Here is a 14,521-nt window from a genome sequence, read left to right as displayed (position 1 = left end):
ACAATCCCTGTCCCATCATTTTAAAACATTGGAACAGTTTTAACATAAACGTCTCGTATCCTGTTGTATTTATTTAAACACTGACTGTAATCATATGGACATTTATAGACTTCTGTTTGTTTTACTTTAAAAAAAAGTGTTTTTGGTAGTGATTATACACAGATACTGTTGTAAGACAGCTAAAAGGCCACGACAATAAAAGTTTTGAACAGCAGGGGGGTTTGTGTGCAAATGAAGCATTTCCTGAACCAAGTGGATGGAAAGCTTCAACGCTTCATGAGACTTCATCCGGCCATCAGCACTGGAGAGATAAACTCCAGCATTCTGAGTGCACAAGGTGTCAGTTAAACTGGAGGGCAGCATAACCAAGGAATTCCTGGGAGAGAAGATGAGAAGGTGAACCACACACAAGGAGACAATTCTAGATAGTTAGGCTTAGACCCTGTCATTACCATGTATCGCTACCTAAACAATCTGGCAATAAGTGGGGGAAAAGTCTATCCTTAAGTATTACAGATGATGAGATAATGGCACTCAGGTGTGATGAAACAGCTGCTGCAGCCCCTGACCACGCCTACTGGAAACCCCAGTTACACAAACACCTGAGAGCTGGAGAGACAGCAAGAGGGCATAGCAAAAACAGAAGGGGGGGGGGGGGGGGGGGGCTCTGTGGAGCAATAAGTGCTGGGAAGATTTCATGTTATTTATATCTTCAGTTAAGTAACAGTTTGTTTAGGCTCAGGTAATGTTTTTTTAATAGACTTTAAAAAAAATTGAAATAATCAATTCAGCTTTTTTTTCAGTTGCAGTACAATCTGCCACGATCTCACTCTGTCCTTTGCATCCTCTTCTGCCACACCAGTCCTCTTTGTGTCCTTCTTCACTGTAGCCAAGCTTCATATCTTTATCCAGCATATATTCAACACCTCCTCTTAGTATGTCCTCACTTTGTCTCCAAACTGCTCAACCTTATCTGTCTCTCTGATAAAGTCATTTCTAATCCTGTCCCTCCTGGTGACTCCCAATAAAAATCCTACAATTTTCAGCTCCACCACACTGAGCTCGACTTCCTGCCTTTTTGTTAGTGTCACTGTTTCTTGCTCTTGCTAGTGTCACACTCTTGCTGCTGTCCTTCTGTCACAAATCCAAAAATATATAACAAATACCTTAAATAAGCAGACACTATAAGGGTTAAATATGTTTTGATTTTCTATGCAGACTTTATGTTTATTGTGGCTTAAAAATGTGTCTTTTGACAGTAAAATTTACAGAGCCCTGTGCTATAACCCCCCCCCCCCCGCCAGTGGTTCAGGTTCAGGTTACTTTATGTGTACCTGTGGGTTTAGCCTGCAGATGGTGAGTCATCCATCCACATTTTCCAAAACAGACAGACAAAAGATAACCATAATACAGCATAATGAAGAAAAATAATAATAACAAAAAATAATAAATAATAAAAAATGCCCAGCATGGTTTTATGCTGTTGCTTCACAGCATGAAGGTTTGATCCTTGCTGTGTGGAGTTTGCATGTTCTCTCTTTGCTCCCGTGGGTTTTCTCTGGTTGCTCCAGTTTCCTCCTGCACGCAAAAAATATGATTGTTTGGTTAATTGGTGCTTTTAAATAGACACTTGAATAAATACTTGAAATGTGCAATTCACTTGTATTTTTATTTTTTATTCCTATTTATTGGTAATGGCCTGCATTTGTATAGCGCTTTTCTAGTCCATAGGACCCCAAAGCGCTTTACACTACATTCAGTCATCCACCCATTCACACACTGGCGATAGCAAGCTACATTGTAGCCACAGCTGCCCTGGGGCACACTGACAGAGGCGAGGCTGCCGGACACAGGCGCCACCGGGCCCTCTGACCACCACCAGTAGGCAAACACGGGGTTAGTATCTTGCCCAAGGATATTTGGCATGCAGCCAGGATGCAGCCTGGGATCGAACCACCGACCTTCTGATTAGTGGCTGACCTGCTCTGCCACCTGAGCTACAGCCACCCCAATATTCTATTTATCCCCTTCGTATATTTTATTTATATTGTCTCTGTATTTATATATGTGTGTGTGTGTGTGTGTGTGTGTATATATATATATATAATATTCTGTAACTCTGTAACTTCTGTCGGTGCTGTGCTTTTTTGGAAATCGAATTTCCCAGAGGAACCCACCCGAGGGATTAATAAAGTTCTATCTAATCTAATCTAATCTAATCTAAATTGGCCATAGTTGGAGATGTATGAGTGTGTGGTTGTTTGTCTCTCTGTTTTAGAACTACGATGGATTTGTGACCTATCTGGGGTGTACTCTATCTTGGCCAATGGTGAAGGATCGCTGGCAAATAAATTTTAATCATTGTATCATTGTGATATTAATAAATGAAATTAAGACATCACAAAAGACTGCTGGAAAATAGTATTTAATTTTATTCACACATACTATACATTTACAATGCACCACACGAGCAAACTGCCAGTGTGTATAGTTATTTGTATATTATCATTAAAGTCGTGTGAAATAACACGTTTCAATTTTTTATTCAGTTGGCATTGAGAGTTTGGAGTCTATTTCAGGAATGCACCTACCAAGCTTATTATTACTGCAGCCATAACTTATGAGATGAGGTGCAAAGGTTGGAAAAGACTTGTTGGGTGCATCCAAACTGATCAACACAACATGTGTATGTGTGTTTCCATCATGTAAAAATCTGCCTTAATGTGTCCCCAAAATAATTCCACCTCATTCAGGGCATTTTGTGATGAGCCACCTGGTCTCAGCGCCACATCAGTCAGGTGGAATAATTTTCTTGTTAACCAGCTCCAATAAGCCACCTGAACACTACAGACGCAAGATGGAAATTGGAGTATAATGTGCTAAAATAGATTTAGATTTGGAATAAAACCTGACATCCTAGCAGCTCCAAACCAAAACTCTGCCGTCACAGACATTTCATTTTCATAAAGCACAGTGGCGTGCTCTCAAATTCCAATTATTTCTGGAGTTCAGCTGTCAGATCAGCTTTCTTGTTGGAACAAATCGCAAATAAGTAAAATAAGAGTAAGACGCTGAAATGTTCAATGTGAGTCTAGTACTTTTTTTTTTAGATAAACAGGGATGGAATAAATTGGTAAACTAACAATGAGATGGAGTCCATTACAAGTGGTGTTTTTCTAGTAGTGATCTCTACTTTGCCCCAGCAGACCAAAGAAGTGAAGACATATTTTTTAATCATGTTACCACTTCATCTGGTCTAATGTTTGTATATTTTATATATTTTATTATTATTATTTTATTTTATTTTATTTTTTTTACTATTTAATTTGTAAAAATGTGTATACACACACACACACACACACACACACACACACACACACACACACACACACGTAGGAAAATATTTAGTATACACATCCAGAAATGCATACACTATTATATATTGTACATATATTTATTAGTTTCAGGTTGGCCATTCTTGTATTTTGCTCGTTTGTGTTGTTGTGTTTGCACATCTCTGTTGCTTGTGGGGCTCGCACACAAGAATTTCACTCGCATGTGCTGTGCCAGTGTGCCTGCACATGTGATGTGACAATAAAAAGTGATTTGATTGATTTGATTTGTTGGAGGCGGTATGTGTTAGTGTTGCACCAAACGTCTGAGAGTACAGGTGAAAATTAGTTTTCAGACTCTGTGGGAGTTAATTTAACTCGTCAGTCCCCGCCGAGCAAAGTAAAAGATCAAATCAAGCCCTTAAATTACAAAGGATGCAACGGTGTGTATCTGTTATTTAATGTCTTGTGGAAGTCACACAAGTTCACGTGGTATATCGGGTTGAGTGTGGAAGCCTGTGGAAAGCTGATTTAAATGCATTTAGTAACTCATTAAAAGTTGCTACAGTTTTTTTATACTTTAAAAAAAAATTCATAATGGAGTTTGTGTATACTTGGTACATAATATATAGTATTTAAAGGCACTGACAGGTACTTCAGCCCACCACACAGTTAGTTCCCGATGTCACTTGTTTGCCTCACTTGAGATCCATGCAGGCTTCTTGTTTTTTGGTTTCACATAATCCCAATAACAGCAGCAACATAAACCTAAACCCCAGACTTCAAATAGTCCCTTGATGAATTTATGGGTGATATTACAGACACTGTGTCTATGTTTTTCTACAGTCTGTACGTGCTTTTAACATCTTGATTGCATCAGCTGTCTGAGCCTGTACAGAATTAGAGTGCCGTGTTAATATCTCACCAGCTCTGGCTGGCAGTACAAAGGCAGTCACAGTAAAACATCTCCCTCGTATGTGAGACTCTGCCAGATAAGCAAGGGTTGATCTTTTTGCACGAAACCAAGCATTTTACTAATTTGAGTTGCTGCACTGGAACAGAGTTCAAAGCAGAGCTGCGATTTGCGGCTGCTTTCTCATGAGAGAGGAGGCCAGCTCTGTTGGCAGTAAGACGAGCCGCTGATTGTTCCACTCTCCATGGGCCTCTCAGATGAAGATGGAGAGTATTGCAGGACAACAATCATCTGAAAGTACACAAATTTTACTGAGCCGAGCATTGTAAGACAGACCACACAAATAGCAACACTCACAGATAGGAAGTAGGGAGAGAAGAGAGAAAAAAATACTTCATTTGTCGCTCCAGAACTGGTGTTGTGAATTTTGTGAAATTATTACTGAATCCATCTGTTGCAATTTCATCTAAATTCTACATCTGCAGCTCCATATCATTGGACTGCACATCACTTGAGCTTTTGGTGAAATAAAACACAATAATTTAATACATGAACCCCAGAGGTGTTCACAAGTGAATATGACTTTGAAATTATAGGCTCAGTCATACGAGGTAGTGATACAGCAAACTGATCTGGGCTTTGTTGCAGAGGCTTACAGAATTTATTATGTTTTTACAAAATGACTATTTTCAGAGATGTTTTATAAGCTACTGCAGTTTTGAAGCTAATGGCTAATGCACAAAAAGGACAAAAAGATTCTTAAGTTTGTTTGTTTGCTTCTTTCCCTTTATCACTTGTTATCCTGGAGTTCCCTCAGCTTATTCATTAGCTTTAAGGGAGGGGTATCAAACATATTGCATGTTGATGTCAGTATTAACATACTGAAGTGTATGGAAAGTTCAATGAATGATAAAGAGGTTAAATGCTACTTTTTGTTTAATTTCCTGGGATGTGGATGTTATGAGCAGTGTTGGTCAAGTTACTTGAAAAAAGTAATCAGTAACTAATTACTGATTACTTCCCCCCAAAAGTAATCCCATTACTTTACTGATTACTTATTTTCAAAAGTAATTAATTATTTAGTTACTTAGTTACTTTTTAAAAACACGATTTACAACCTGAATAGGTAATAAAGCGATAGATCTTTCAGGCCAGTTCTACTTTTTCTGCATAATCCATCATACAAAATGTAATCAAATGAAAAAGTCTCTTTTTAAAACTTTTTTTATTAGTTTTAATCTTTTAACTTTATGCATCAAGCAAAAGTTTAATTACATGCAACATTCTCTGACTGGAAGAAATTTGTTTAACATTTAAACCTATTTTCCGCACATTCCAGCACATAAAATAAAATATTTAAAATAATATATTTTTTTGTGTTTACACTCAGTCTTTCAAATAGATGCAAGTGCAACACAGCAGAAAATAAATAAAATCAAAGACTAGCGGTCCTGTTGCTCTATTTTCACCTGTAAAGCAGGAGTGGAGTAGGTGGAGGTTTGCCCTGGTGCAGGTGTGCCGCAGCGGTCAGTTGAAGAATCTGCGAGTTTCTCTGTGAATTTCCCGTTACGTGGTGCTTGCTTGGAACTTTAGGGGTTTTTTTTCGCTGTAAAAAGAGTTTTTCTTCCCACGCACAACGGACACTAATGTTTTTGTCACTTTTTATGGAATCAAACTCAAAGTAAGGTCAGTACTTCCACGCTTTAAACGCTGCACGGTCATACTCTCTCCCGCACTCAATATATTATCCATTCTTGATCTGCACACAGCTGTTGCCACGAATGTTGCACTCGCTTACATCACTGTCATGAGACATTCTCACAAATAAATCATGGTTTTAGTAATGCAGTAATGCAGCGTTCCTACGGGAAAGTAACGGTAATCTAATTACCGTTTTTGCAATAGTAATCTCTTACTTTACTCGTAACTTGAAAAAAGTAATCAGATTACAGTAACGCATTACTTGTAATGCGTTACTGCCCATCTCTGGTTATGAGACGTACTTTAACATTGTACTTGCTCTTCTGAAAACATCTCAGGAAGCCCATCGGACCGTAAATGTAAATAGATGGTTCATTGAATATGAACATTTTTTCATATAAAGGGAAAAGTGTAGTTTTCATTTTTCATGTTTCCATGCAGTGTAGCATGAGCACTAATGACTTTGAGATACCTGCTTTAAGGTTATTGTGCACAAATCGGTGGTTTGGCAGTTAGCTGATACAGTTACTGATACTATCATCCTGGTTTCACAGATTCAAATGTCAGTGCAAGTGTAATGTAATAAGTTGAAATGTGGTGGTGACGACAGCACAAGCTTTGTGGAAATGTTGTAGATTTTACAGCTATTCACCTGATTGTGTCCAAATTATTTTCCTTTACCTGACTAAGCAGTTTTGTTGTCTAAACCAAACCAAACTACAAACAAAAATGAAAACTACTTGTCTGACTACTACAGAGAGGAAACCTCAGGACCAGTGAATTTCTTTGTCCAGGACTCTTTGCAGTCCTGTGAAAAATTAAATAATGAATAATGATTTAAGAGCCAAGTAGAAGTAGATTTAAGTAATTGTTTTCTTTATAATGATCAGCCTCTCACAGTACTATGGAGGAATTTTTACTGTTCTTTATAGAACTGCTTTATGTCACTGAGATTTGTGGGCATTAATTTGCATAGATCTCTCAAGAGGCACAGGAATTCATTTGGGTGAGATCTGGATTGTGACTGAACCATTGATTCTTTTTTTATCCATTTTCTTGTGGATTTGCTTTTTTGTCGATTGTGATTGTCCTGTTGCATGACCAAGTTTCAGCTAGGCTTTAGCTGTTTTACAGATGACCCCCCATTTGACTCTAGAATACGGCGTACGGAGGAGTTCACAGTTTACTCAGTAACTGCAAGGTGTCCGGGTTCTGTGGCTGCAAAGCAAACCCAAACCCCTCCACCACCGTGTTTGACAGCTGGTATTTGGTGTTTGTGCTGATATGCTGTGTTTGGTTTTCACCAAACATGCCACGATGTCAGACATCGCCACTTAGATCTCATCAGTCCAAAGAACATTGATCTAGAAGTCTTGTGGTTTGTTCATGTGCAGATTTGTAAACCTAAACTGTGCTATCTCCTTCTAGAGGTCTTTGTTTGATCTGTTTCAAATTGTACTGTCATGAATTTTTGGAGCTGTTGGGTTTTTCTCAGTTTCTCTGAGCATTGCACCATTTGACCTTTGGATACATTTGCTGGGACGTCTGCACAATTGTGTTAACACCACACTAGCAAACTGCCAAAACCTCTGTTTTTATAGATATTATATTAATTAATCAGTCCTTTGAAAACAGTCTCCTTGTTTTCATGTGCCTGTGTGAATTTATTCAATAATAAATAAATACAAAGCAGTTGTGCTTGTTGTGTCCCACTACATGGAACCAATGGGAAAACAGCATGCATTTCCAAAAAACCAAGAAATAACTGAACTTTGACAAGGTGTGTATATTTCCTACTGATCCAAAGCTCATCAGCACAACTCAATTCAAGAGAAATAATTTAATTTAGAATTTTATGCATTTTCAAACACATGAATAGATACTGGTAGATTGATTTTGTTTGTGTGGGTTGGTTTAGTTTGAGTTAATCCAGTTAAAACTCAGTAGATTCCACCTGTGACTGCCAAGTCATAGCTATGGGAATTTGTGTCCTTGAATTGAAATGAGCCAGACTGTATATCTGGGTGTTCATATTATGCAAATATGGCTAACTCCTGATTTTGTTGTCCTGTTTTTCCAGAATGCAGGAGAGGGACCTACAGAGCATGTACGGAAGGGCGCTGCTGCTGACCGTCTGTATGGTGTCTCTCTGGGGACAGCTGACCAGTGCATCGTCACATAGGAGCCACATAGGTACACTGCATGTCCTTCCATTCATTAGTTTCGCATTGACCAGTGGCTGAACAGAGTGCTATCTTTCATAAATCATTGTTCATTCATACTATACAGAAACTCAGAAACACACACACAGCAGGATGTTCTGGGCAGGATGCCCAGAACAAATAAAGTCTGTTACTATGTCTGAGCAACCTCTGTAGTGAAGGAACTCAGGAAAGCATATAGTCACTGTATTATCCCATTAAAAGCCAGCAAAATCTTGTGAAATGATTTTTCTTGAAAATAATGAGCTTGTTTGACTTCAAGATGGGCAGAAAAGCAAAAACCAGGAGCAGCAGACTGTGACAAACACACCAGCAGAATACATATTTAAAGGCGATTCATGCTCAGTTAGAACAAAAACTAACACATGCTATCACTGTGCTCACATTGTCCTTGAAATGTCTAGTTAAGTAGATTGTAATGATTATTGAGAGAAGCCAATAAATTTCCCTGCATACACTTCTTTGTAATTTACTTCCCAGGGATTTATACCAGTACCTGTTAGGAATTATGCATGCATATTGTGTTATTAAATTTTTATTCTGAGCTGTAAATCATCGCTTTAAGTTTCTATTTTACTTGCTATGATGGGCTAACATTTCCCCCCAAAAATATAACACCTGATGTGTTTTCTGATGTGGAAGGATTACAGTTGAGTGCTTTCAGTGGATCCATTCTGACCAAATTGGTACCCCAGTCACAGCATGTCAGACCCAATTCCTTATAGCTCAGTCACATGTTGTGGTCACATTTCATCTCAATGACTTTTTAAAAAGAAATTGATATGATTTGTTCAACTTTCTTGGCTTCTAAACAGCAAGGCAAAGATGTACTTTAAGGTTGTGTTTTGTGCACATTAAAATTCAACAGTTTAGCAGTCTTGTAAGTCAAGCATCAAATGGAAAAAAGTAATACCAGTACACTAAGTGCATGCATGCGTCTCAGTGTGTGTGTGTGTGTTTGAAGCAGAGGACAAGACCTTTCAAAGCGATTTTCCTTAATGGAGAGATGGCCTGATCCCTGGGCGTAACGGTAGAAACTGTGACTACACATTGAGATAATGAGCCTTATTCCACTGGAGGACAAACAGCACACAGTGGCTTGAGGGAAACAGCTCCATGTTAGCTGAAAACATATAACCAGCAAAAGACTTTGATAGAGCCAAAAAAGGATGGACTACACAAGGAGACTGTACATATTATATGTCACAAATGGATTGCACTACATACCTTGTCTGTGTATGTTCAAATCAAATCAAATCAAAAACAGAGGCTGATAAATATGGAAAATATAACTGTATGTCAACCTGTTTTTTGACTTTGCTATTGCTAGATTAATAATTTGATTCATCATTCATAGGTGCACAGCTATTGAATATTTTCTTGTTAACTTAAGGTATATGTTTTAGTAAAATGTAATCATTCAACTTTTTAAATCAGTATAGAGAGCTCCACCACATCTAACTTTGTGTTCCTGTGTCCTAAACCTGTCAGGGTTTCTGGGTCTTTGACCCAGTATTCTTAGTTCATGTTCACTGTTTATATTCTGTCTGCTTCACCTCCTGTTTTATTGTGTTAGCCTTGGTCCATGTGCATTATGTTCCGTCCTCTTCCCATTATCATTAGTTCATTATGTTCAGCTGTGTACTCACCGGTCTCTCATTATCATCATTATCACCAGTCTGTGTATTTAAGCCCTCTGTTCTACCCATTCAATGTCGGGTCATTAATGATGTATGTCTGATGTCAATGTCGTCTGTATGTCCAGTCAGTCAGTCAGTCAGTCCTTTGTTCATTCGGTCAGCCAGCCATTTCCTCCCTCTGTACCGTTTGCTCACTCCTTCGGCAATAAACATCCACCTTCACCTACCTGCCTGTGAGTCCAGCGTTTGGGTCCTCCTTCTCTGATCCACGACACTACCCTTGACAGAATGACCCGACCACGCGTTGTGGACCCAGCGGACCCTGAACTTTTCGAGCGGCAGGAGGCAGCGCTCCTTCGCTGGACGGAGGGGCTTCGGGGAAAACGGCGGCTCTTCGCGGAGAGAGAGCACGTCTTCGAGGGGACTCGCCTGGCTCTGGGCAGGCCTCGGAGACGCCACGTTCCCCCACCTGCTGCCTCAGCTGCACCGGAGCATTCGCCGCGGAGAGTGGGCGTCACAGCCCAAGCTTCGGCCGCTCGCTCTCCCGCCGCTTCGCTCCTCGCTCGCCCGCCAGCCTTTTCACTCTCCAGCCTTTCCGCCTCGCCACGGCACAGCGGCTACACCTCCCATCTCGGCTCAGCGGAGGCTACCGCGCCAGAGGCTCAGCCGTTTACCCGGCCCGCTTCCCCTTCCCGGGGAAAGCGGCGCACACGCCGCCATAAAACGGACTCTGTTCAGCAACTCCCGGTGGTGAGTTCCAGTGACTGTTTTCCACACCCCTCATCTAATTATCCACTTAAAACACACAACAGACTCTTTTCTGATTCATGGGGAGTTTCCCTCCTTGAGGATGATGTGGACTGGGAAGATTTTTTCTGCTCTGGCTCCCCAAAGACTGTTCAGTCAAAAACTGTAAATAGTGGTGGCAGAAAGACCAGAATACAACCCGATAGACCTGTCAGTGTCACTCACCCAGTCGTTATTTCCACTCCTATCAGTCAGCCTACACCCACTCCAGTGCCAGCTCCCAGGAGGAGGGCAGCTGCGACCCAGTCTACCTCCACACCCGCTCCTGTTTCTCGGGTGGGGGTGACTGGTGTCCAGCCACCTTCTGTGCCTGTCCCAGCGCCCAGGCTGAGGGCAGCCAGAACCCAGCCTGACCTCCCTGGAGGCTTGGAAGAGCTAACCGGTCCACCTACTACTTCACCCTTTCATCCACCTCCTGATCCAGCTTTTCACGCCCTCGCAGTATCACTGGTTAGACTAGCTGAGGTGTCCCCTGCTCATGCACCAGCTTTATTAGCCCAGGCCGTAGCTTTATCTCCCTGTCTAGCCCAGTCTGTAGCTCAGCCGTCAGCCACACCAACCTCAGCTCCGTTGTCAGCCACGCCTGCCTCTGTTCCTCCCTTAGCATCTCCACTCCAGTCAGTTCCCTCACCTGCTGTTCGGCTTTCCCTCCAGTCAGTTCCCTCACCTGCTGTTCGGCTTTCCCTCCAGTCAGTTCCCTCACCTGCTGTTCGGCTTTCCCTCCAGTCAGTTCACTCTCCTGCTGTTCGGCTTTCCCTCCAGTCACTTCACTCTCCTGCAGCTCAGTCCCCTGTCCGGCTTTCCCTCCAGTCGCCTCCTGTTTCCCAGTCGCCCGTACACCATCCTGTTCGGTTCCCGGACCTGCAGCCACAGCACCCAGAGCCAGCTGTGAGCTCTCCTGCTCCTCAGCCAGGGGTTTCCGCACCCGCTGGCCCGGCCTGTCTCCAGCCAGAGGCTTCAACTTCGACTGGTCAGGCCTCAGCCTCGGCTGCACCCACGCCCGGCCCGGCCTCGGCTGCACCCACGCCCGGCCCGGCCTCGGCTGCACCCACGCCCGGCCCGGCCTCGGCTGCACCCACGCCCGGCCCGGCCTCGGCTGCACCCACGCCCGGCCCGGCCTCAGAGCCTTCGTCTGCTGCGGCCTCAGCCTGTGCTTCGCCTGGTCCCGCCTTGACTGGTCCCGCCTCGACTGGTCCTGTGCCCACCGGGCCTCGGCCAGTACGCCTGACACTGGAGAGCCGCCGCCGCTGCCTTCCGCACGGTCGGCCCCCGGACCAGCGCTGTCATCGTCGCCGTTGCCGTCCGCACGGTCGGCCTCCTGAACTGTGTCCACGTCGCCGCCGTTGCCGTCCGCACGGTCGGCCCCCTGAACTGTCTCGTCTCGACCGCCGCAGCCGCCCACCGGACCGGCTCAGTGGTCACTGCTGCCTTCCACGTGGCCGCCCTCCTGAACTGTCTCTGTGTGGACTCCGTCCCTCCGTCCTGGGCCCCCTCCGCCCGCCCTGTTCTGGTTTTTCGTTCTTTTGGCCGTCGGGTGCCGGCCTTAGCGGGGGGGGGGGGGTACTGTCAGGGTTTCTGGGTCTTTGACCCAGTATTCTTAGTTCATGTTCACTGTTTATATTCTGTCTGCTTCACCTCCTGTTTTATTGTGTTAGCCTTGGTCCATGTGCATTATGTTCCGTCCTCTTCCCATTATCATTAGTTCATTATGTTCAGCTGTGTACTCACCGGTCTCTCATTATCATCATTATCACCAGTCTGTGTATTTAAGCCCTCTGTTCTACCCATTCAATGTCGGGTCATTAATGATGTATGTCTGATGTCAATGTCGTCTGTATGTCCAGTCAGTCAGTCCTTTGTTCATTCGGTCAGCCAGCCATTTCCTCCCTCTGTACCGTTTGCTCACTCCTTCGGCAATAAACATCCACCTTCACCTACCTGCCTGTGAGTCCAGCGTTTGGGTCCTCCTTCTCTCATCCACGACACTACCCTTGACAAAACCAGCATTATTCACATTTACTTATTTCACTATAATAGATTAAGTGTTCTATAAAACACATTTCCATTACACAACCAGTGATATTGTATTGCGTCTTAAATCATTTTTACTTTATATTTTAAGTGCATTGTATATAACTGCACCAACATCAACTGAACAATCAGACATAATAAAATAAAACAACTAAACATAATAAAAATATAATTTTTCAACTGTGAACACACAACATTCAAAACAAATACAATGTGAAATACATGATGTGCAAGAGTGGAAAGCAGTCTCACCAGCTTTTCCTCAAGAAATATGAAATAAAATATGGAACATTCCAAAATATGGAGCATAAAAGATAAAATTCAATATATGGACAAACGCTACATACCTTTCCATACTCTTCTGTGTGCTTTGGCGTTTCACATTTTTCATTGTTTGAACAAAGACCCCCGGTACTCATAAAGAATTATTTACACATTGTGATGTACGATAATGTGCTTTTAGCTCTGTGACAGCAGTGCGGGACAGGGCTTTTCCTGGTTAATCATGACCATGCACAAAGGCCCATAAAGGAAAGGTGCTCTGACTTTGACTGGTCTGCACAGGCTTACCTCACCCAACATCTTTCAGATAAACTGAAACCACAAGCTACACATAATAACATAAATACATAGTGTATATAACCCGATCACCTCTCATTTCATGATTTTTCCTAAAATGGATTTATTTGCCGTATAGTTAATTTTGGGGTGTATGGGGAAACTACATCAGTCATTTTCACCCCAATAGAATCAATGTAAAATGCTGCACTCAGCAGGCCTGTTTACACACATTTTGATGTGAAGGCTGTTATAATATGAGTCAGAACTAATGATATGTGACTGATGAATTAAATATGTAGGAAGGTATAGTGAGTTAAAATAACAAATTATTATTTTCACTGCTCTGGCTGTGCAGAGCGGTTGGGGGATGAACTGAACAGAGTCCAGAGTGTGGAGAACTTACCCGAGCAAGCAAAGGGTGAAAGCTGGAGCACAGCAGCAGAATTGGATGTGTTTTAGGTGATCTGTAATGATAATAATTATCTAAATCATTTCAACCCTATAACTGAATCCTAACAGCTGACTTTGTCAAATATTTATTATAATTAGAAAAACTAGGTGACACTTAACAACTTAATTCCTTCAGGAAATTACTTCTTTGCCTTTGCTGTGGTCAAAATGTCCACATACTTTAGCCATGTTTCATATTGTTTCTGTTTTGGAGTGAGCATCAGGACAGCTTGCCTTTTCGCCTACTCGTGTAATAAACTAATCATTCCAATCAATATGTTCTGTATATATCTCTGTAGACTGACAGTAGAACACCAAATCCAAGTAGTTTGAGCGCAAACATGGTGGATAAACCATTAAATCATCAGGCTTACATTGAACTCTCATTGTTTTTGCATTTGTCCCACTCATGTGGTTTGTGTGCTTATTCCTGTGATTTATTAGGAGAGAGAGAGGGCCAATGAAAGTAGTCTGGCCTGTTCTGCCCAGGCTGCGCTGACACTTCTGTAATCACGTAGCCTCTCCCTGAGCTACAGAGGTCAAGCCAAGGTGCGCCCAATAAACAAACCTCTTTAGCCCTTCTGTTTACTGAAGTGGGGGCTTTGCCAAAGCAATTGAACCTTTCACCATTGCCTGACTGGAGCATGCTGAGTTTACAGCGTGCACACATAACCCCTGTAATAAGACCACTGCATCCCCCAAAGCACTATCTACATTCATTAGCCGGTCATGAAAGAGTGGAGAGGGAGATGAAGGGCGAGAGATGGCGCTAGAAGAAGAAGAGTGGTCCAGCAAGAGAGAGAGAGAACCAGCGTGATAACAACTACCTTTCGGCTTTACAATTTGTTTTGGTCCCATCGATAG

General features: G+C 42.4%; 1 protein-coding gene across 1 annotated transcript in view; it reads left to right on the top strand.

Annotated features, from left to right (window-relative positions):
* tafa3a (TAFA chemokine like family member 3a) overlaps positions 1 to 14,521 on the top strand; it is a 130,556-nt gene that overhangs the window by 67,765 nt on the left and 48,270 nt on the right. Inside the window, exon 2 of the mRNA XM_085457525.1 lies at positions 8,027 to 8,139. Coding sequence (XP_085313651.1) covers positions 8,028 to 8,139 — 112 coding nt within the window. The 5' untranslated portion in view covers position 8,027. The remainder of the gene's footprint in view (positions 1 to 8,026; positions 8,140 to 14,521) is intronic.

The sequence above is a fragment of the Copadichromis virginalis genome, linkage group LG5 (genome assembly GCF_057382275.1).
Source record: "Copadichromis virginalis isolate Kocher_CV1m ecotype Utaka linkage group LG5, C_Virginalis_male_GT1.1, whole genome shotgun sequence".
NCBI lineage: Eukaryota > Metazoa > Chordata > Actinopteri > Cichliformes > Cichlidae > Copadichromis > Copadichromis virginalis.
Note: the sequence above shows the minus strand (reverse complement) of the source record. Positions and strands in the feature narration are given on the sequence as shown.